This window comes from Natator depressus, chromosome 11 (genome assembly GCF_965152275.1).
Source record: "Natator depressus isolate rNatDep1 chromosome 11, rNatDep2.hap1, whole genome shotgun sequence".
Lineage (NCBI taxonomy): Eukaryota > Metazoa > Chordata > Testudines > Cheloniidae > Natator > Natator depressus.
Window position 1 is genome coordinate 33,958,562 of NC_134244.1, and position 22,768 is coordinate 33,981,329.

The 22,768-nt window shown below is 40.5% G+C and overlaps 1 protein-coding gene across 1 annotated transcript in view; it reads right to left on the bottom strand.

Moving 5' to 3' along the window:
• The window catches only part of LOC141995581 (prolyl endopeptidase FAP-like), a 53,739-nt gene that overhangs the window by 1,590 nt on the left and 29,381 nt on the right, over positions 1-22,768 (bottom strand). The window contains exons 15-25 of the mRNA XM_074966829.1: positions 22,654-22,707; positions 21,417-21,541; positions 18,728-18,775; positions 16,525-16,623; positions 15,783-15,852; positions 14,443-14,637; positions 10,490-10,544; positions 5,556-5,655; positions 3,323-3,387; positions 2,318-2,390; positions 1,968-2,041 (exon numbers count right to left, since the gene is read on the bottom strand). Coding sequence (XP_074822930.1) covers positions 1,968-2,041; positions 2,318-2,390; positions 3,323-3,387; positions 5,556-5,655; positions 10,490-10,544; positions 14,443-14,637; positions 15,783-15,852; positions 16,525-16,623; positions 18,728-18,775; positions 21,417-21,541; positions 22,654-22,707 — 958 coding nt within the window. The remainder of the gene's footprint in view (positions 1-1,967; positions 2,042-2,317; positions 2,391-3,322; positions 3,388-5,555; positions 5,656-10,489; positions 10,545-14,442; positions 14,638-15,782; positions 15,853-16,524; positions 16,624-18,727; positions 18,776-21,416; positions 21,542-22,653; positions 22,708-22,768) is intronic.

Here is a 22,768-nt window from a genome sequence, read left to right on the forward strand (position 1 = left end):
ACTACAATACCCACCTGCTGAAGTGAAGAAACAGATTGACAGAGCCAGAAGAGTACCCAGAAGTTACCTACTACAGGACAGGCCCAACAAAGAAAATAACAGAATGCCACTAGCCGTCACTTTCAGCCCCCAACTAAAACCTCTCCAGCGCATCATCAGGGATCTATAACCTATCCTGAACGATGACCCCATCACTCTCACAGATCTTGGGAGACAGGCCAGTCCTTGCTTACAGACAGCCCCCCAACCTGAAGCAAATACTCACCAGAAACCACACACCACACAACAAAAATACTAACCCAGGAACCTACCCTTGCAACAAAGGCCGTTGCCAACTGTGTCCACATATCTATTCAGGGGACACCATCATAAGGCCTAATCACATCAGCCACACTATCAGAGGCTCGTTCACCTGCACATCTACCAATGTGATATATGCCATCATATGCCAGCAATGCCCCTCTGCCATGTACATTAGCCAAACTAGACAGTCTCTACGTAAAAGAATAAATGGACAAAAATCAGACGTCAAGAATTATAACATTCAAAAACCAGTCGGAGAACACTTCAATCTCTCTGGTCACTCAATTACAAACCTAAAAGTCGCAATATTACAACAAAAACACTTCAAAAACAGACTCCAACAAGAGACTACTGAATTGGAATTAATTTGCAAACTGGACACCATTAAATTAGGCTTGAATAAAGACTGGGAATGGATGGGTCATTACACAAAGTAAAACTATTCCCCCATGTTTATTTTTCCTATTGTTCCTCACAGGTTTTTGTCAGCTGCTGGAAATGGCCCACCTTGATTATCACTACAAAAGGTTTTTTTTCTCTCCTGCTGGTAATAGCTCACCTAACCCGATCACTCTTGTTACAGGGTATATGGTAACATCCATTGTTTCATGTTCTCTGTGTATATAAAATCTCCCCCTGTATTTTCCACTGCATGCATCCAATGAAGTGAGCTGTAGCTCACAAAAGCTTAAGCTCAAATAAATTTGTTAGTCTCTAAGGTGCCACAAGTCCTCCTTTTCTAGATGGATTATTTTATACCTTGGAACAGCAGCAATTATTTTCACTTATTTTTAAACTGGACGATTTGCCTTAAGTTATTTCCATCCAGGTGTCATAAAGACACTCCAAAATCCAAATTATTATTTTTTTAGGCCAGGTCCTTCTCTTCTCTGCAAATGCAGCAGAACCAGCATTTTTTGCTGTATTGGTGGGGAATGCAGGATATCTGAAGCCCACACAATGGTCCACACATTTATGGAGTGCCACAAATCCAAGTCCCATGCGGGTTGCCAATGTACTCGTGTGTGGGAGCTCATAGACAGAGATAGGACAGGGACAGGGCTCATGTATCTGTCATTAGCCCAGGAGTGAAGGGTATAGAATAAGCAAGCTTGGCATGGATGCAATAAACGTTTTGTCCATTTGGCCTCCTTTTGCTTGTCATTCATCCTTTCCACCCTCCTGTCTGTTCTGTTCTCTCTGCCCCTGCTGCCCTGCATAGGCTTCCCTGACAACTTGTTCTCTTCTCCCTCTGGACCTACTATCCAGATGCCTTATTCCCTTCACTGCGAGCATTCATCTTTGTTTGTGGCTGGCAGGTCCCTGAAGGCAGCTCCTAATCCCTCCTCCTCTTTTATTAGGTAGCAACAGCCTCAAGAAGAGCCACCTAAGCTGACTGCTCATTCTTGTTTCCAGGTGCTTTTACAGGCCTCCAAGCTATTATTTGCAAAGAAGAACCTGCTCCTCTGTTGAAGCAGCTGGAAACAAAGAGCAGAGCCAGTCTCATTTGGCTAGCCAGTTTTCTGGGGCTACCAACAAGTGTTCCCCAGACTACAAGCTACACTGTGGGACTCACTAGGTTAAACTGAGCTTCTTAAAAATGTCCCCAGATGTAAGAGGAATTATAAGCCAATGCTTAAAAAGAAAAATAGTTTGTTATCTACCATTGCCTGGAAATCCACCTGTGCATTAACCAAAGCTTTAGAGATCTGTGCTGAGTTCTGGAAATGTACATTATCTGGAAGAAGGAACAGAACAAAAAGGAGAAGAGTGGGTTATTAAAATCTGGTAAATACCAGATAGTTTAAAGATATAATGCATTAAGTTCAGTCCATCAATTATCGAGTCATACAGTTGACATTACTAACAATGAGTAAGTAACACTTTATATGCCCCATGGAAATGGACCAAATATCTAAGTACTGACCCTAATCGAAGTCAAAGAAAGATGCTTAACGTTTCTCAAACAAAGAGGTTGTGGCTTAGTATTTGAACTGCCTTTCGTAAACCTCACCATCTGCTGTTCCATGGATGAGAAGATATTTCACGTTTCGGAAATTCTCCGCTCTTGCCATCACAGTTGAATTCTGTTCAGGGGAAAAATGAACACTTCAGCAGCTGCAATTTAGACCACTTAGTCACGTAGGTAAAAGGCTTTCACTGCATAGTATTAAACTAACTGAATCATCATATAAACTGGCACTATAACGACAACAGTGATTATTTATTACTCTCTGGGCTTGGAATGGAAGCCAGATATATTCTCTAGGCTTTTCCCAGGGCTAGTTGACACAAATCTCAGGCCTCCACCCTATCCCTCCCACTGGCTGCAATGCCATTCCTCTTACACCAAAATGCTCTGCCAGAGGAGTTTGGGATGAGGAGTTTCTGCCGTTTGGATGGGGTTTGGAAATGAGTATTAAGGGCCTAACCCAAAGCCTAATGAAGTCAGTAATAGCCTTTCCACTGACTTCAGTGGAATTTGGATCAGGCCCTAAATGTGTTCACAACTGGTATGTATGTTTGTGGAGGGAATCAGGGGCATGAACAGAGGATGGAAATTTCCTGTTAAACCATTAGGAACCAGCAATGTGCCCCCATTTAGGGACGATAATCTGATTACCTAGGGGGCTCATGTCATTTCACCACAGAGTTCAGTCTGCACAAAGGAGCTTGCATTCCACACCAAGTGGTCCCAACAACGACCAGTAATCATCATCATTTAAACCCATCACGGGGGGGTCCCCCCCCGATGCTGAAGGTAAGCAGCATTATTTGAACTGACCCTGTCTGTTCCAATGGGACAACAAGGACCTTTAAACATAGAATATTTAAGACTATTAAATATAGGAAAAGAGTGTAAACTATAGGCAGGTGAATTCCATGCTAGTAGCTCTCACTGCCATAGGGCTGATACCACTAGGGCTGGAAGATGATTTCTCTTCCCCACTTCTCCCTTCCTCCCTGCTAATGTGATTCTAAGTTTGAGGAAAACAAATGCAATGAAGAGAATTCTTACTCTGTAGTGTTCGAGATTATCTGACTCAGTCGGAAGACCCATAAATCGCTCTGTGTAGATAGATGCTATCGTATAAAAAAAAAAGAGCTGTAGACAAAATATATACACATCTAATGGTTGAATACTATGAGTATGTGTTTAAACTGCACACGGTTCCATTAATACACCCTAAATGTATTACTTATTTTAGACTCTTTCTGTGGCATCCATCACTGTAGCTCCTGGCTGCCTCACACTACACTAAAACCAGCTACATACAAAAATCATTTATGAAGAAGAATTGATAAACATACTCCCACTTTATCTGCCCCTGCAGAAATACCCAACCCAGAGTGACCTAAGAAAAGGGCTGAGCAAACAGGTAAGTCAACCTGGAACACCAAGTCCCATAAACAAAGGCTAAGATCGTTTTAGCTAGTAGGATAAATTCCAGGAACCAATAGCTAGCGTAACCCAGCACATATCTACTGCCACAAGGGGACACACAAGAGAGACTATCAAGAGCTTTATTGTAACCAACACATTACTTTATACTCAGAAGCAGGGAAGAGTCCCTTAGGATTTCATGCTGGTGACCCTTCCTGTTCAATGGGTATGCACAGACATGGTGAGAGAATGGGAGACGTAGGCTGGGGTATAAAACCCTATGCACAGGATATTCAGGTCTTTGTCCATTTTTCACTGACACCAGATGCTGTTGTTTCTTTGCTTTCTTAGTCTTTGACTGAGGTAGGGACATAGGTGAGAGCAAACCTCTCTGCATCTGAGACTTTCAGCTGGGGCACCTTACTGCTTAAGGGCCCACTCAGGACACCTTTACAAGTGATCTTCTATGGCTGTCAGGCTGTTTAGTGAAATGTGGGTGATTCTTTTGTTATGGAGTTCCTACTGCAATGTGTATCTCACAGTTCAGAAGAATGGGGATCCGAGAGCTGGAAGATGGTAGGATTAAGTCATTAACTGAGTAGCTGTGAATGGCACATGGATTTGGAGAAAGGATACATTTTACAGCCTCATTTCTCTCACTGGGGCAGGGTCCCATGTTTCCCAGTGGCAGAACCATCATTAAATAAAAGTTGCTGAAGCTCAATCCAGGAAGGAGGGAAGAGCAATTACTCAATGACTACCCTTTTGGGAAGAAAGGCTAGAAATTATTATGCAGCCATTCCATCTGCCTCTGCAAAGACCCACAGGATAGTCAATGATAGGTTACGGTCAGTGTTATCAGAGACTGTTGAAAGATCTAACAAAATCAGTACACACATCTAACTGTGCCCAGGGAGAAATAAATAGTCAATGTCCTGGGGCAGTGCCATCTGTGTGCCACATGCACGTTTGTAGCTCATCTTGGGGGGCTTGTGGAAATCTGCGGAATCACAATACAACTGAAGTTGCTGCAACAGCACTTTTTCAATAACTTTCCCCAGAAAGGGGAGGTGGAGCATACTGGGCAATAACGGATCAAGCTGTGATGTCACGGGCAATTTTTTGAGCAAGAGTGTTCTCACTGCTTGCATAATGGTGGCTGACACCTTACCCTCCCAACAAGAGGCATTACAGTCACAGTGAGTGCAGTTACATGTAATTTACACCACTGTAAGACCCTTGTACATGGTCAGCGTGATGTCAAGGATGCTTCAAGTAAATGAGAACCCAACGGACAGAGGGTATATCTAATGCAACATGGTGTTCAACTTGTGTGGCAGGAAATGGGGGCAGGGGTTGAGATTCTTCATGGGAAGTCCTGCTAGGAAAAATGTTTAAAAATACTGGAGATCTGGTACAAACGATTCCATCTCAAAGGCAAAAAATTGTCCTTCAGAAATATTTTTATGAGCTGCAAGGATAAGTGATTTCTGGAAGGGATAATGTAATCAGAAAGGGGTGACTCCCTCAAAGGCAGAGAAATCACCTCAAAATTGTCCCCTCAATGTGGTGTACAATGTACTTAACAAGTAGCTCCAGGAAGCCCCATCCAGCACATCATTGAATGCATATGGGTTGCCAAGGGGGCTTTGCAGGTGCACAAATAAGATTAGCAAACCCTCTGCCATATCACAGTATTTGTTCCAAAAGGCTGGGTGCAGCTATTGCCAGCAGAGAAAGGATTAAATACAAGCTTTGAGGAATTTTATTTTGGTGATGACAATTTCTTTTTTTTATGTTTCAAGTTGTCAAGCTCTTGCAATAACGTCATGCTTTCTGAGTCAGTGTTTATTAAATGTTTCTGTACCGTAATATTCCCAGCTGGAGACAGGAGCCACTGCCATTCCACATTTAAATACTCCACTGCCAGATCCAAGTGCCAGAGAAGTTACATATCCACCATAGGACTGGAGAGAAATCACAGGCAGGTTAATACTATGCAGTTAGCTATCTCTTTGTTCTCTGAGAATCCAAGTAATAAAACATTACATTCAAAGGAAACATTTGGTTTAATAGCATGGGGGCAAAGCAACTAGAGTTTTACCTTCACCAGTATGAACTGAGTCTGGCTGACTCCTTGTGAGGAACAAAAGGAAAAGACAATTCTATCTAATCACTTCATCTCTTCCTACCATCTATGTTACTGCTTCATCGGAGACCCTGGTTCAGGACAAATACCAATATTCCTCACCTACTGAATTATCTAGCCAAAAATGGAATTTTCTGCCAAAAAATTGTTATATTGAATCAGCCCGATATGTGCAGCCATGGACAACAAGTTGTGGAAGACTATGGATGTTGGCTTTAAAGCAGACTACAATGCCCCAATGAAAGGTCAGGCTTTTGTTACATGCCTTAACAATGTCCATGTGCTGCAGAGCTGCCCAGTAGAGTGGGTTGGAACTTTTTTTTCCTAACAGAAAATTTTGATAGAAATGGGAAAAAAATCATTTTAGTCAAAATTTTCCATGGTAAAGTTAGACTTCTCAGCAAAAAATCCCAAACCCAAAATTTCCATCTGAAAAGCAAAAAATTTCAGCTGAAAACCAAACATTTTGATTTGGAAATGCTGCTGCAGTGCCTCATGGGAACCGTGGACCTCATGGCCCTATGATCCAACATGGGCCAGGCTCCCTAGCCAGACTACATCTCCCATAATGCACCACAGTCTCCCTTCTTGCTGAGTCACTATGATGCATTCTGGAAATCCCTGATAGTGGCACATTATAGCAGACATAGTCCAGCTAAGGAACCTGACCCACAGAGGAGAACTGGGGTAATGAGGCATCCAAACTATCATTCCTATGAAGCATTTCAGCAACATTTTTGAAACTAGATTTTTTTCCCCCTGGTTTTAAGTGTTTGTGTTTCCAACAAAAAGTGGAACTTTTTCATGGGGGAAAAAAAACCTTTTCGCCAAAAATGTCACAGTCAAAAACCCAATTTTCCATCGAAAAACAGCTGAGACAGAAAAATTTCAAATAATAGTACTAACTAGAAAACCTGACTGGACTGAAATTTGTGTTTTCTCAGCAGTGAAGGGAAAATACCTTTGTCTATCCCTATATATGATTCTGATATGTTTTCTTCAAGATTTTTGGATTCTTTTCTGCAAGGTTGAGGAAAATATTCTTGCAACTCATTAAAAAAAAACAACTGATTGAAGTTTCCCCTCTGTCTTAATAAGCTAACTGCTGAGGTAAACAAAATAATTTTACAGTCAGAGGAAGAGAGAGAGAGAGATAGGAAGCTTTTATTTATCAAGATGTTACTAACTGACTTTTTTTTTTTTTTGCATTGTTTCTAACACACTGACGATCTGATCACAAGTTACATTTTAGAAGTGGGAAAGGAAAGTTAATTTTAAGACAGACCAAAAATATTATTTAATCTTTTAGAAAAGGTGGTGACTCATGAACTAAGCATCTCTCAGATTCAGATGCTGTTACAGGAATGTTGGGGATGGGAAGTATTAAGTAACCTTTGAGTATTATTTATTACTCCACTCAAGACTGGAGAGAAAGGACCTTCATTTATGCCAGGATCTGACCCCATGTCATTCGTACTCTATTTCATTCAGCATCAAGTTTCATTTCTAAGACCTCCAGAAAACAGAATGACTCCAGTCTCTGGATGTTAAAGACCAAAAGAGTGGGGAAGCTGAGTTCTGCTTGGCATCCTATCCAAATAAAGAAGCTGAGAGCCTGATGCCTTAGTATTGACTACCTTTGCTCATTAAACTCCAACACATAACTGAACATAGGATGGCCAGTCCACATGGTTGCATAATTTCCTGTTCCTGAAACCTACCCACCCTTCTTAAAGAATCAGCTGCTAGCTGTCAAAACTCTGTAGGGCAAGCAATTCCTCCACCTCCCTCCTGCTGCTGGTTCCCGGCCTGACCCTCAGGCTGTGAACCAGCAGGGGAGAATTAGTTCATATTTGGAGAGGAGGAAAGGAGAAGAATCAGCCTGGAGTTCAGAAAGGTTCTGTGCAAAGAGGTGGGGCTGGCATCTGAGAACAGTTGATACTGGGTATGTAGGCATTTGGTCTGCTTGATGGGGGTAGGGGGGGCAAAATGTGTGACTAAGGGAGCGTGAACGCTTGGATGAATGGCTAGAGAAGATAAAGGATTTCCATTCTTTCTGGAGGAGGGGGAGTGACAGAAGCCAGGAGAGGGGAGTAGGGGCCAAAGGGGCTTGTTCAGAATCCTGCAGATGAGCATTCTCATCCTCTGTGTTCAAAATATAAAGGGAAGTTTAGAAATTAATGAATGTGTTGGATTTAATCATATTGCGTGTCAAAAATAAAGCAACTCCCCACCCCCTTCTAAATAGCATCCAACTTGAAATGAGAGTGAGGGATAACTATAAGCAACAAATAAGGATATAGCAAAGAGCTTATGCAATTATTTTTCCGCTAACTTGAGGGGAATTTATCCAAATCAGAAATCAGCATAGCAAGGCCAGAAAATAAGGAACTAGCAGTAGAAGGATTATTGTGCTATAGCAGGTTAAGAGGTGGAGTTTGAAGTCTGAACTGCTTTAACAGTCTTTTACAAGCTTTTGCTGTCCAGGAGAGATTGGTGAGTCTGAAAAAGTGCATACCTGCCAGCACATACAGACTATGCATAGGGACATTTAGGTACAAAAGAGGAATGCATTTCCAATTCTACTGAAATATATTAGACCTCTAAAGCCTTTTGGGCGGACTCAGTGGGAAAATGACAGCTTCCTCCTTAAAATATAAAGACTGACAGCTTGTGCAATAGTGCCATTATTTTAAGAATGCATCTAATGTTGGACCATGATAGTTCAGACCTGTCAAATGTCATCATTTGTATAGTCGCAGTGTTGTTGTAGCTGTGTTGGTCTGAGAATATTAGAGAAAAAAGGTGGAGGAGGTGATACCTTTTATTGGACCAAATTCTGTTGATGAAAGAGACAAGCTTTTGAGTTTATACACCTGAATAAGAGCTCTGTGTAAACTCGAAAGCTTGTCTCTTTTCACCCACAGAAGCTGGTCCAATAAAAGGTATTACCTCCCACACTTTGTCTCCATCTTTTATATGAGAAACTTGTCATTTTATTTATTTAAATAAAATGCATCTTGATTAAAAAAAAACCAATTTTCTTCAGTTCAGGAACTTAAGGATTTGGCCCCAAAATATTAAGAGTTATATCAGCATTACCTACTCATAAATAGATGTATCATTTAACTACATTTTACTGCATTGAATTGTGTCTAGGTATTTTCTATGTGTCTAGGTGTATGATCACAGTTCCTAAAATATTAGTTAATATAAACTTCATACAAAGCTGTTAGCAGCCCTGTTCACATGTCATCTAATGTCAGCCACTTTTGTTTGTTACTGTTCAACTGAATCTGCAAGTTCTGTCCTGTAACGCAGTTCTAGGTAAGCGGCTCATGGGGCAACTGGGCCAAAGAAAAACAAAAGAAAAATTAAAGAATTCTGGCGAAAAGACAGTCTGTCTAAAGAGAATGAAACTGTAACTCTTTCTGAAAGATAATCAGAGAAAAATGAACATTTGTAAATAGCAAAACATTGGAAAGAAACATCCCAGTTTAGTCTGTAAGCTGTTCTAGCTACTGTGGTCTGTTACTCTTGGGCCACTGCTCCTCCTTTACTCTTAAACACTACTTGCAATACCAGGATCTTATCTTGAAGATTGAATGGTAACAAAGGGAAAGACAATAATTATAATTGTTTCTTTCTCTTCTGTTAAAGCCAGATTCTGCTCTAGAAATCTGACCCTCAGGCACCCTAAGATACTACTCAGTGTAAGTAGGGATGGCATTAGCTGAAAGCAATGCTGGCCAATAGGAGGTTAGCTTACAATTACGTCCCTTTAACAATGAAGCATAACATAACAATAACAAGCTATGTAAGATCCCCAGTACCTCCTGCTTTTGACTGGCCTAGAAATGCTGTGAGAATGACTTTCCTTGTGTATTTCACTGGTCCCAAACCCAATCAGGAAGAGCGAAGGCACAGGAAAAGTCAAATGAAGGCAAATAATCTTTTCCAAACCTCGAAAGGTTTAGATTTGATTCAAGTTCTAGCTGACGGTTTGGCCTGGTTCTTATCTCATCCAATGTGGTTTGCCCATCTCTACTTGGAGTCCCCCAGGCCTCAGACTGTGTAGCCCTCAGCCTTTCACTTCTTCAGTACAAGAAGAAATTCTAGTTTGGGAAAGAGGTTTGGTGCACTTAGTTTTCTCTGAAGTTCAACTCCATGCACTATTTCAAGGCCAGACAAAAATCAGGAAGTATGGGAAGTCAGAGGGATGCCAAAGTCAGTGGTTTCAGATCAGAGGGATTAATGGAATTCTGTTGTTTTATTTTAAATTTCAGATCACATAAGTTCCCACTTCTTGAATTCTGATGTGAGTATCATGTTCAAACAAACACCATTATTAACAGTGAAGCCAACTGAAACTTCTGAGCTTCGCCTGGTTTCAACCTAAAACCAAATCTGCAGCTGAGATCTACTCAAAATTCAGCCCATGCCTTCCTGAAAATCAGTGTAGGCTTCCCAAAGGGTTTGAAAATCCTCACTGAATCTGATTTTTAATTTTTTTTTTTTACTATGACAAAAGTCTAGAGAAGTAGCTTTAGAGCGACTTTGTGGAAAACAAGGAGGAATTTTAGAAAACACTGAATGCAGTAAGAGTAAGAAAGGTAAATAAGGAAATACCAAAACCAGCAGCAACTACTTACCCAGCCCCATATTGCTATTCTTTTTTCATCAACAAAACCCATTTCTATAAATTTTCTGTTTAAAAGAAAAATCACAATTATAAAGCCATTCTTATCACCCAATAGGATTATTTACATTACATTTAGTTAATAAAAAAAGAGTCCAAGCTTCTTTCATGCTTCTTTCATGCTTACCAGACATGTTAGGCCACTCAGAACAGATAACATATCTGATTTCTAAAAAGGACCAAGTAACAGCCTCATGGATTTTAAGGCCCACCAGGACCATTATGGTCATCTGCCTGACCTCCTGAATCAATGAAACACCCTTTAGTTTACTTTTTACTCTTAATATTTAAACACACGTTTATTTTCATCTATGTAGAGAGACCACGGCATAGCTGAAAGCAATGCTTAAGGAGCCCAGTGGGAGTACTGATCACAGCATGGAAGAGTAACTAAAGAAGATAAACCTGTTAACGATTTCTGAGTGTATTTGAGCATAAACTTTAGCGGGTAAAAACCCCACTTCTTCAGATGCATGGAGTGAAAATTATAGATGCAGACATGAATATACTGACACATGAAGAGAAGGGAGTTACCTCACAAGTAGGGAGCCAGTGTTGACAGGGCCAATTTGATCAGGGTGGATGTAGTCCACTCCCAATAATAGATGAGGAGGTGTCAATTCCAGGAGAGGCAAAGCTGCTTTTGTAATGAGCCAGCCACTCCCAGTCCCTATTCAAGCCCAAATTAATGGTGTTAAATTTGCAAATGAATTTTAGTTCTGCTGTTTCTCTTTGAAGTCTGTTTCTGAAGTTTTTTTGTTCAAGTATAGCTACTTTCAAATCTGTTATAGAATGTCCAGGAAGATTGAAGTGTTCTCCGACAGGCTTTTGTACGTTCCCATTCCTGATGTCCGATTTGTGTCCATTTATTCTTTTACGTCGGGACTGTCCGGTTTGGCCAATGTACATGGCAGAAGGGCACTGCTGGCACATGATGGCATATATAACGTTAGTAGACATGCAGGTGAATGTGCCTCTGATGGTGTGGCTGACGTGGTTGGGTCCTCTGATGGTGCGGCTGATGCGGTTGGGTCCTCTGATGGTGTTGCTAGAGCAGATATGGGGACAGAGTAGGCAATGAGGTTTGCTGCAGGGATTGGTTCTTGGGTTAGTGTTTCTGTGATGTGGTGTGTAGTTGCTGGTGACCCACAGGAACCCTGTCAACACTGGTTCTCCACTAGTGAGGTAACTCCCTTCTCTTCATGTGTCAGTATATTTATGTCTGCATCTGTACTTTTCACTCCATGCATCTGAAGAAGTGGGGTTTTTACCCACGAAAACCTATGCTCAAATAAATCTGTTAGTCTTTAAGGTGCCACCAGACTCCTTGTTGTTTTTGTGGATACAGACTAATGCAGCTACCCCCTGATACTTGTCAGAAATCATTGATACCCCCTTTGGCCTTCATTCCTGACTGTGTCCCCAATTTAAATCTCTCTCTATATATATTTAAAAGGAGCTAATAAGATGCATACACACCAGTAAAATATATCTCCTGATCTTTCATTATTCTTACTCCCCTTCTCCCATTATTCCATTCACTCTTTTTTTAATGCCAGCCTTTGCTGTGTTGTCTCTAACATCAGGGCCTGATCTGGCAAGGTGCTCAACATTCTCAACTTCCAGTGGTGCTCTGTACCTCTCCGGAGGTGCCTTACAGGATCAAGCCCTGAGATTTTAAACTACCCTGCCCTTTTATTTGTCTGTAAAGTGTCATGCACGCTCATGGCACTGTAATAAAAAACAACAAGGAAAACTTTTCCCAAGGCTCCCTGCAGATGCATGTGAAAAAGCTCAGAGAAGAGGGAAGGGCTATGCCTTTCTCCTGAGTTTGATCATCAAGCAGCTTGAAGGGAAAACCAGATCACTGGCATTGGGTTTCCTGTCTCTGCATCCCATTGCAATGATGCAGTCTGCTGAAAGAAACATACTAGAGAGAGAAGGAGGGTTTGTGCACAGGGACATCTTCCTAAAGAAGGCACTTAGAAAAAAAGTTGTGTAAACGTGGGTGAATTATCAGTGCAGAGCACAGCATACAATAGGGTAAAACAGGGGAGAAGAAGCAGGAGGAGGGAAAAGACACAAGAAAGATTAAAAACTAGTAGGCCAAGGGCAACTCCCCTGTCCCTTTCAGCAGTATAATCTCACTTTTCTTTCTCTCAGCCATCTTCACATCCAAATTTAGAGGAAGCATAGTGACAAATGCACCAAATAGGGCCAGATTCACCCCAGGGTCTCTACCAGCAGCTGCAAACTTTCTTTTGCAAGGAAGCCCACACAAGTGGCCAGAACCACCCCCAGATTAGGAGGTATTGACTGGGAGGGACATGGGATGTGAGCTTCCAGAGGGTGCACTAATTCAGCACAGTTCTGTTGCAGCCTTCGCCAGCTGAGCTCCTACTCTTAAAGCACCTCTCTCCCTAGGGGGAGTCCCCCACCTGGGTGCATGGCCCTTGCTGGTAAATCTGCCCCATAATCTTGGGACAGACTAGCAAAATGAAGCAGAAGCCATCCTACACACACAATGTAAAATGGGTGTAGAGACTGGCAGTGAATTGGGGAAAGTTTGCATGGAAAGTCTATGGTAATTTCAGCCATTCCTTTACAGGCTGTCAGACCAGACCGCAGCTGCAGAAGCACCTTAGCCTCACTGTGTCTCTGACAGGTCGATTTTGACCCCTTTCGTGTTGGAGTGTCACTTTAGAGCAATAACAAGTAATTTATAACTTTGATGATCTCATAAAGTGAGTGATTGTGTCGCTGCAATGTTTCAGGAAAGAAAAGCAAATAACAGATGACACTTAGAAGCCTGAAATGATAAAACAGGTAGTCTGCTTCAGTCTTCAATGAAAAGGATAATAATAACACGATACTTAATGCAATAATAGCTAAGGAGGAAATGTAGAGATCACTAAGCAGAAACAGGAAGGAAGAGATAAGGGTACTTAGAGAGAGGCAGTGCTCTCAAGCACATAGAGCAGGGGCATGGGTGTCAGGGCTCCTGGATTCTATTCCTGGCTCTGCTATTCACGGCCAGGTCTATCATTTGGGCGGGGCACCCATTCCCCCGACCAGCCTCCATGGCACCAAAAAAGTCTACTTAGATGCCAATCAGCCCCTTTGGGGCACTTTCCCCAAGACAAAATTAATCCCTCTCCCCTACAACACAGCTCCCCTGGGGCTGCACACTAACCCTCCTCCCGTTCTAAACACCTGCTTTGGTGGTGCTGTTGCATCTTGTGACTCTGAAATCCCAAGCTGAGGCTTCTTTCATGAGAACCTCAGTCCTTCTTTCTGTCCAGAGGCTCCATTCAGGAGGGATATATCTGTTTGGAGCACTTGTAGTCTGGATAACTTTGATGCAGAGCAGCATGGCTGGGAGGAATTGTTAGAGGTTGCTGTCGGCACCTGTTGGCCCCAGGCACTCTTGTCATTTCTTGCTACCTTGGAATGGCAAGGAAGATGGGTCTTGTGACTGAACATGCTCTCTGATAGTCTAGAAATGTGGGTACAGCTGTACCACAGACTTCACGTCTGACCATGGGCAAGTTCTTTCAGATCCTAGGATTGAAGGCATTATGGACATGCACATTATTGCTCTTAAAGAATTGAAGTAGCAGGATGAAGTGCACCCTTTACAATGATTATGTATATCAAGTGATGTGTTCAGGGGATACCACATGGGTACCATGTACCCCTAAATTTTGCTCTCCATGAGTCCCATCTCTTGTCTTGCCTAGTGGAGGCAGTGAGGGGCCCCAATATAGATTTTCATTCTTAGCAGTTACCAGCCGAGTGGTGCTCAAAAGGACTTGAAATGCATCTACTAATCTGTCTCTTGGACCACTGCTTCAGTGTTGCTTAACACGTGGAAGGGATTCTATTGAATCCTACTGTAATACTCACTTCACTGCTGAGATTTGGTCCTCAATTTCATATACTCCAAGTTTTCGATATACTGCATGTAGCATCTTGTCACCTTGAAAAGCTGTCCCTCTGCCATCCACAAGAGCAACAATAATTTCCTCTCTGCTTGCAAGATAGGTTATCCAGCTAATCCCAAATGTGTGCTTTACATTCTGACTGCAAGGTCCTCCATACCTAAAGGAAATATTCACAGAATCTCAGATTTAGATTTGGTGGATGATTTTAAACAACGCATTTATTAAATACAGGACATGAATAATGGAATAATTAAAGCTCAAACCCCAGATTTTATTTAATATAAAAGAAACTTCTTGAGTGCATAGCCCTAGTGGGCAGCCTAACAGAATCTTAATTCTGGAGAGGGGAAATTTCTGGAAGTGACTGTAGTTATACATATGTCTCATAATTTCCCTTCATATCTTCTCCTATAAGGCAGAACAGGCTCATGGTATTCAGTAGGCAGAAACAGTCAGACCTTTACTGATATAGGTGTGGGACTTTGCCAGCTGTAATCCATTTCAGTTCTTGTAGGATTAGGTTGGTCCATTCGATTTGGCCCAGAATAGCCAAGGGCTGCACTGTCCCAAGAGGAACTCTGGGAAGATATTATGCCTCAAAGTCACACTTCCTCCCCTCTCTGCCTTGTTTTGGCAGAGTGAAATACCTCACCCCTTGTTGGGATACAGTTGATCCCACACCCTTCTGCATCTGGACTGATAATCTGACCAGCAGTGAGGGGGGAAGAGGCAAGGTCTCCTTTCCCCTTTGTGCCAACTTGCTTTCTAAGGTGAATATCAAGTGAGCAGTCCCTGCTTTCTCCCTGATACCTGGCATCATAGTCTGAGCACACCTTACTAAGCTGAGCAAGACAAGAGAAAGGGCTTTAGTCCTTATACACTTGAAAAAAAGCTGGGGGTAATTTAGCCCACAATGTTTACTTTCTTTTTCTTAACCACTTCCGATAGACTCATATCATACTTTCCAGTGTTAACAAGAGTGGAACCCATAATGTGCTATCTTAGGCAGTCTCATGGTACATGGAAGTAGCAATGGAATTGACTCTGAACGATATTCTGCAAATTCCTATTCTCCTTCTGAAGGACTAATCTTAGTCTCACTGAAATCAACAACAGAACTCTTATTGATTTCAATAGGATCAGGATTCTGTTTCAGAAATGTAGCCTAAAACCAAAGAACTGGTGTGCTTTGCTTGTTATATACACTAATGCACTTATCCTGCACTAAACGTGACATGTCAGAACTAATACCCCTTCTGATAAAGCGGACTATGTGGAAAAAGAAAAGAAAATCTTACATACACCTGAATAAGCAGAGGATACTTCTTGGATCTATCAAACTGTGGAGGTAGAAGCATCTTGTACCACAAAGCTAAAAAAAGATATATTACAAATATATCAATGTTTGAGATGATTCTTCTATGTATGAACCATTATTTATTGGAGTAACATATGGAAATGAATAAGCAATGAGACACAGGATTCATGAATTGTGAGTCACAAATTGATTTAAGTCATTTTTCCTATTTAACTGTTTAAAAATAATCTTGAAGAAATAAAGTGTTGGGGCTTTTTGGGTTTGTTTTGTTTTTTTAATTAAGCATCATACAATAATATTAGGGCCTAATTTCTGCAGGTATCTAGAAAAAAATGACAAATACTATCTCACTGGTGAGCTATATGAGTATAGGAAACATTCTATACCAATTTCTCATGTGAGAGAAAAATTAATTAATTTACAATTAAATATTTGTAAATTAATTAATTAATTTACAAATATTAATGAATGAAGTCTCTTAACAGCATCACCTCTGTGTGGTAGGGATGTATAGTATATGTTTCACTGACAGGCAAACTGAGGCATAGTGATATTGAGTTTCTCAAAGTCAAATAGTGAATCCATGGCAGAACCAGAAATACAATCCAGGAAGCCTAATTCCAAATCCCTTGTTCTAATAACTGCTGGAGCATGCTTCCTACAATAGAATAAGTGTAAAAATTATAGAAAAAGTAAATAGTGTAATAGAAGTTGTATAATTCTTACTAATTCCATCCACTTCAAGTTTATTAATGTCTATCTTAGGCATTTTGATGTTTTCCATCGCAGATTCTAATTCCAAATTGTCTTCCAAGACTTTAATCTCTAGGTAAAAGAAGTTTCCATATTAGCAATCAATTTGCTTTTCAACTCCTCTCTGTTAATTGAGAATCCCTTGTTTTGTTTGTGGCTCAACTGGAAAAGAAATCTATGGAAAATTCTTACAAATACGGTAATGAGGTCATACATTGGAAAATCAAACACTTGAAGTTGTATTTACATATAAACTGAAATATTGACATATTCTGTATGGGATACAAAGTAATTGATCTTGTGTGACTATTATTTCTTCTCTTCTTGTCCACTCACACTTCAGACTTCCTACCTTTTAGGAATAGGAGAACTGGAGAATATACTCCAGTCTGCAAAATGCTTCTCCAAATGTTGACTCTAGTTACATCCATTGTCCTGAATAATGGATTACTGCACACTCCTATCTAACCTGCCTCATATTAGCAAGATACAATGTGCTTCTTTGCGTCTGAATTAATTCTTTAATCTTGTCCTCTGCTGTAACTTCATTGAATTGTAACTTGCAGACTAATTTCTAATCAAATCTCAATATAACCATGTTTATTTACTGAAAAACTTTACAAGATGATCAAGCACCAAACATTGACATGTAAATTTAAAAAGTTATATTTTCTATATAATTAATATCCAGCACAGATTGTAGTACCGACACATTAGGAGTCCATTGAAAGCTACTTTGGTATCAAAATTCTTTCCTATGACTAGGGATGGGCATAGAATGTTGTACCTAATGAGGGTCTGCGACTTGAATCTTCACCCTCAAACTGAAACAGAACCTTACGTGATTTTTTAAACAACTTCTGTTAAACTTTTTGTCATCATTTTACATTTTTGAAAAACACTTCCTGGTTCTGTGACTGCAGTAATACCAGAAGAATACAGGCTGACCAGGAACAGGAAATACCAGATTTCTTTCAAGAAAGTCAGTTATTGTGAAATGTCCAGGCCAGTTTTGCAGATCCAGGAATTTTGGATAGCTTGGATAAAGCCTGAAAAACCATCCTGATGTTGGAACCAAACCAAACTGGAGCTCCAAATCTTTTGAAGTTTTCCCATTGCTATAGACAGTCCAAGGTAACCTTCCAGTCTGGTGTATGTGAATTTAGCTGCACAACTCCCGTTTGAATTAATACCTGCCAACCACAAAAAAAATGGACTCGCTGCCCCTCTTATGCAATTGCAGCCTAGTCCAAGACAAACACTGTCACGGTCACCTAACAAGAAAGCAATTAGCCACAGTGGCACAAAGATGACTAAAACAAGAGGCTACATAATTACCCTTACAAAGACAAAAGAAGGCAGCTTGAACGGGTTCTTTCTGCAGTGAAGCAGCATGGCTGAGCAAGGCACAGTGAAGGCAAAGGTAAAAGTCCATTAAATTAAACATTTGTTTCCTAGTCACAAGGAGATGCCAGAGTGCCATACTGATAATTCAACACTTTGGGCACCGTTTCATACAGATTGTGCTCGTTGCTGGGGAAATCAGAATGGACCCTTAATGTGCAGATAAAAGTGGCAATTCATGCATAGATTTTGCAGAAGGAGGAGTTGGAAGAATATAGCTAGAGAACAAAAGCACACATGATGGGAATGGAACCTTTTCCAGCTCCAAACATTTCTTTTGGATTCCTCGCAAAATTTCTAGTCAACCCTTGCTCAGGCAAAATGTCAATTAGGGCGACCAGACAGCAAATGTGAAAAATTGGGACGGGATGGGGGCGGGTGGGTGATAGGAGCCTATATAAGAAAAAGACCCAAAAATCAGGACTGTCCCTATAAAATTGGGACATCTGGTCACCCTAAGGTCAATGGCAGTGTACATCAGTAAGGGTTGAGTAGAAACTGTGTATTGAGCTCAGGATTTGGCTCATGGGGAGTTACTAATGTTCAGCATACCCACTGTTTGTAGCAATGTAAAATTCAGGGCTGGATTCAACAACAAAAATACAGTACATCCAAATTTCACAATGTAGTAAAGAATCTGGGTATTGAATCTGTCCCTCAAAGACAGTTAAAAGCATCTTTAGTGCAAGTCTAAATAGTGACTTATGGGATCTATTTAGTAACTATTCAGGATAAAAACTACGCACAGAAATATGCAGAATATTTGCAGTACCTCTGTCATTGCTGCTGTCAAAAAGAATGGAAATAGGAATGCCCGGACCTGTCATGAAAATTAAAAGAGAAAAAAAGATTCATATTCTTTGAAACATAACTGGGTTTGAAGAGTAGAGTTACTATTAAAATATCAATGATAAGATCTGTCAGATCACTTGAATTTTCTTGACTGGATGTTTGCGTATAACTTCCTTTTTATAGAATCATAGAAATGTAGGGCTGGAAGGGACCTCAAGAGGTCTTCTAGTCCATCCCCCTGCACCTACACCACAAAACAGTAAACACTCTCTTTGAAAATGTCTTACTAACAAGTGTAATAATAGCTGTTACCAAGGCCCAGGCATAGTGTAATTATACAGTCACATCAAATGACTGTATAGTTGCCCTCTTTTTGAAAATTGCTGCATAATTATGCTTCAGAATCCAAGCTTTCATTTAAAAATAAATACATCTTACGGTTGCACAGAATATTTTCAAAAAGTGAACTGAACTTCCATATAGTGCTCTCTGCCTGAGTCTGCAGACAGTCTGAAACAATGCTCTAAGAAAAGGTGTGAACTATCCCAAGCCATCGCAATAATATGTCAACTCAGAAGCCTGAGAATGTCAATTAAATTGTCATAATTGTTAATCAAATGTGAGGAAGTCACCATATGCCCAATATGTCGTTGCTGTTTCATGTCAAAAGTGTCCAGCTGGCGCATTTGCATCTCAGTAGTGACCCAGGTTTCAGATCCGTGCAAAAAGACAGAAGCCACTACTGCTTGATAGATACGCATCGTAGTCCAAGTTGATGCATGGCACTGACACCACAGAAGCTTTCAAAGAGCATAACACCCGTAGCTTTGTGGATTCAAGCTTCTTTCCCTAACAATGGAGCCAAGATACTCTTGATACAAACGAGGATGTCAAGCTTCGTACCAACCAGCCTCCAGTGTCTTCCCAAGTGACTCAATGCCAGCTCAGGTAGCTTGGGCATCTGCTCTGTATGCCACAGTCCATAGCAGCCCACCAGTTTTATGCATTTGATCCAACAAAAGTTGGATGGAGAAGACCTCATGGGCAGCCTCATAGATGCTGGAGGGATGTCGTGGCTTCCAACCTCACCTGCCTCGGTCTTAATATAGAGCAGGCCGCAACAATGACAGAAGACTGGGTTCTGTGGAAATGGGTGATCTGAAGAGTGCACTCTATGCTCCATGAGCAACATAATGAATTAATGACTGATTGTTAATCAGACTAGCTTCCCGCCAAGTCTTGGTACCAAAAGCCCCAATGTCCCCCACCAATCTGTCTAAATCTCCAGCATATCTTGATATCATCTACAATGCTGTGAGGTATTTTTAATAGAAAAATCTGTGGCACAATGAAAAATTGTGGGAAATTTAAATTCAATTTAGCAGCAAAATATAAAACTACAAAGGTTTTTCTATTAATTGTACTGTACTGGGCTGGGAGCTGTGAGGGATACAGACATGAGGGGGAAGGCAATGTTGCATAATTCTGGGGTTCCTACTGCGTAACACAGGAGTCACTGCCACACACACACAGCACTGCTTAGGAAATGGGTTCTTGGCCATTACCAAACAACAAAGCTCGAGGGAGGAAGGTAACTTTTAAACCCCGCAAAGAGCATTTCTTTCCTGTAGACAAGGTCCCATCCAGCTAATAGCTAAGGTGCCGTTACATAAGGTGAACTCAAAATTAACAATGTGAAATGGGCTTCTGAGAACACGTCACATTACATTTGCTAAGGTGAGTGGATTTCATATGGTGATGACAATATCAAATATTCTTGGCAAGGATGATTGAGAGGTGTTATCATTCTGTTACATTTGCTCTGGTAGCTGGGGTTTTTATTATTTGTACAGCTGATCATTCAGTTCAAATTCTGAAACATGGTAACAAAAGATGCTACACTACATACAGGATTGTGGAGGATGAAATGTATAGTTTTTTGCCTTTGAATGTTTATATTATATACTATCCATTATTTACAGTGCCCTGATAATGGGTGAAAACCTGGCCCACTGAGGTCATGGCAAAATCTCTATTGATTTCAATAGGACCAAGATTTGACCCACTTCTGCCTTGAGAGCAATTTCAAAGGTTTCATATTTATCCCTGTGTCTTGCTGCATTTATTTTCAGAAAGTTTATATTTGTTGTAGAAAACTACATCGCTTAGAAAAATGTCAGCACTTTTGGGGTCAAATTCAGCTCTAGTTTAAGCAGGCTCAAGTCCTACTGACTTCAGTGGGAGTTGCATCTGCTTATGTCACAGCTGGATTTGGCCTTCTATATTAGAATCAAGGTACACATTAGCTGGAACTCAAATAATGAAACAGAAAGGGGTTCCTAGATCCTGCCTTACTAGTCACTGGCTAGAATGTGATTTTGGCTGAAGTTGGTCAGGAAATGTTTTTTTTCTTGTGAAATATTTTCACAAATTTGTTTTAGTCAATTTTTTTTAGGTTTTTGTCAAAAAACTGAAATCGCCAAAATCAAAAATATTTTGGTTTTCAGCAACTGAGAACATTTTTCTTGCAGTTTTTGGCAACGAACATTTTTCAGTTTAAAACTTCTTCTGTCAACTGAATGAATATTGCCTGGAATAAATATCATCATCTATCTCATATTCCCTTGAAAATACAATTTAGAATTTGTGTGGTCACCTACTGTACATACCATAACAGACTAGGGCATAATACTTAGCATTTTCACTGAATCTCGCTGTATAATACTGGCACCTTTCTTTCCTTAGATTACAAGTAATGCATTGTTTCCTTAGAGGATTGCTTCCAATGCTAATTCTAGGAGGAAATGAAAACAAAATAATACAATATAATATTGCTTTGAAGTACATTTTCCACATAATGCTGCCCCACCTGCTCCAAAACATCTATATTGTAAAGTCAAGTCACATTTAAATTTCACTTTCTAATCAATGGTTTACAGTTTTTCAATATTTTTAAACAATAGTTGTATGATTCAGACAATATTCCTCTCCTCCCTCCCCAGTGCCAATTTTCAGATGTATGCTTAGTATTTCTGGGATTGTATTTTCAAAGTCTTCAATGTGGCCTGTCTATTTAGATATTCAGGTACTTATATGGCCCTCATCACAATAGAATCTGAGTGCCTCATGTTTATTATTAATGGGTTTAACTTTCACAGCATCTCAGAGGTAGGGAAGTACTATCTTCCTTTTACAGATGGGAAACACAGGATAGGTCAGTGGTCGCAGCTCCCATTGGCTGGGAACAGCGAATCGCGGCCACTGGGAGCTGCGGGCGGCCGTGCCTGCGGATAGTCAATGCAAACAAACTGTCTCGCGGTCCGCCAGCAGATTACCCTGACGGGCCATGTGCGGCCTGTGGGCCACAGGTGGGATAGGTGGGATAGACTTTCCCAAGGTCAGACAGGAAGTCTGTGTCTAAGCTAGGAATTGAAGCTGGTCTCCTGAGTCCAAGTCCAGTGCCTATCCACTAGACCCTGCTTCCTCTTCTATTTGTTTGTGTGTACAAATTGCATTTAAAAACACTTGCATATGCATTTTTACTAGTATCACATATGTGTTCAGGTGATTTACACATACATATACACATGATAGTATCAAAATGTACCTGGAAGTGATATATACACAAATGGGAGTCATATTTTGAAAATGTATCCCAATGTTGTGTGCCCCTCCAAAATGCATGATCACTTTAAGTATGGTAATACATATTGTCTATTCATTGCAAGATACCTGCATATGCAGTGCAACAGCCCAATTCAAATTTTAGGTGAGAACTTCTTGATATTTACTCTTAAAATTTTGAAACTGTTTCTGACCGTGTAGAATTCTCTTTTATATGATATAAACCTAGATCCATCTGATATTAATTTAATCAATATTAATAAACATTTGATATGAACTTACTTGTATATATTCCTTCTCCCTGGATAGCCTTCAAATTCATTGCTCGAATAGAATCTATAAATTAATTTGCTTGTTATTAAGTAGTCCATGAAATCATAAGCTGTGAATTAGGATT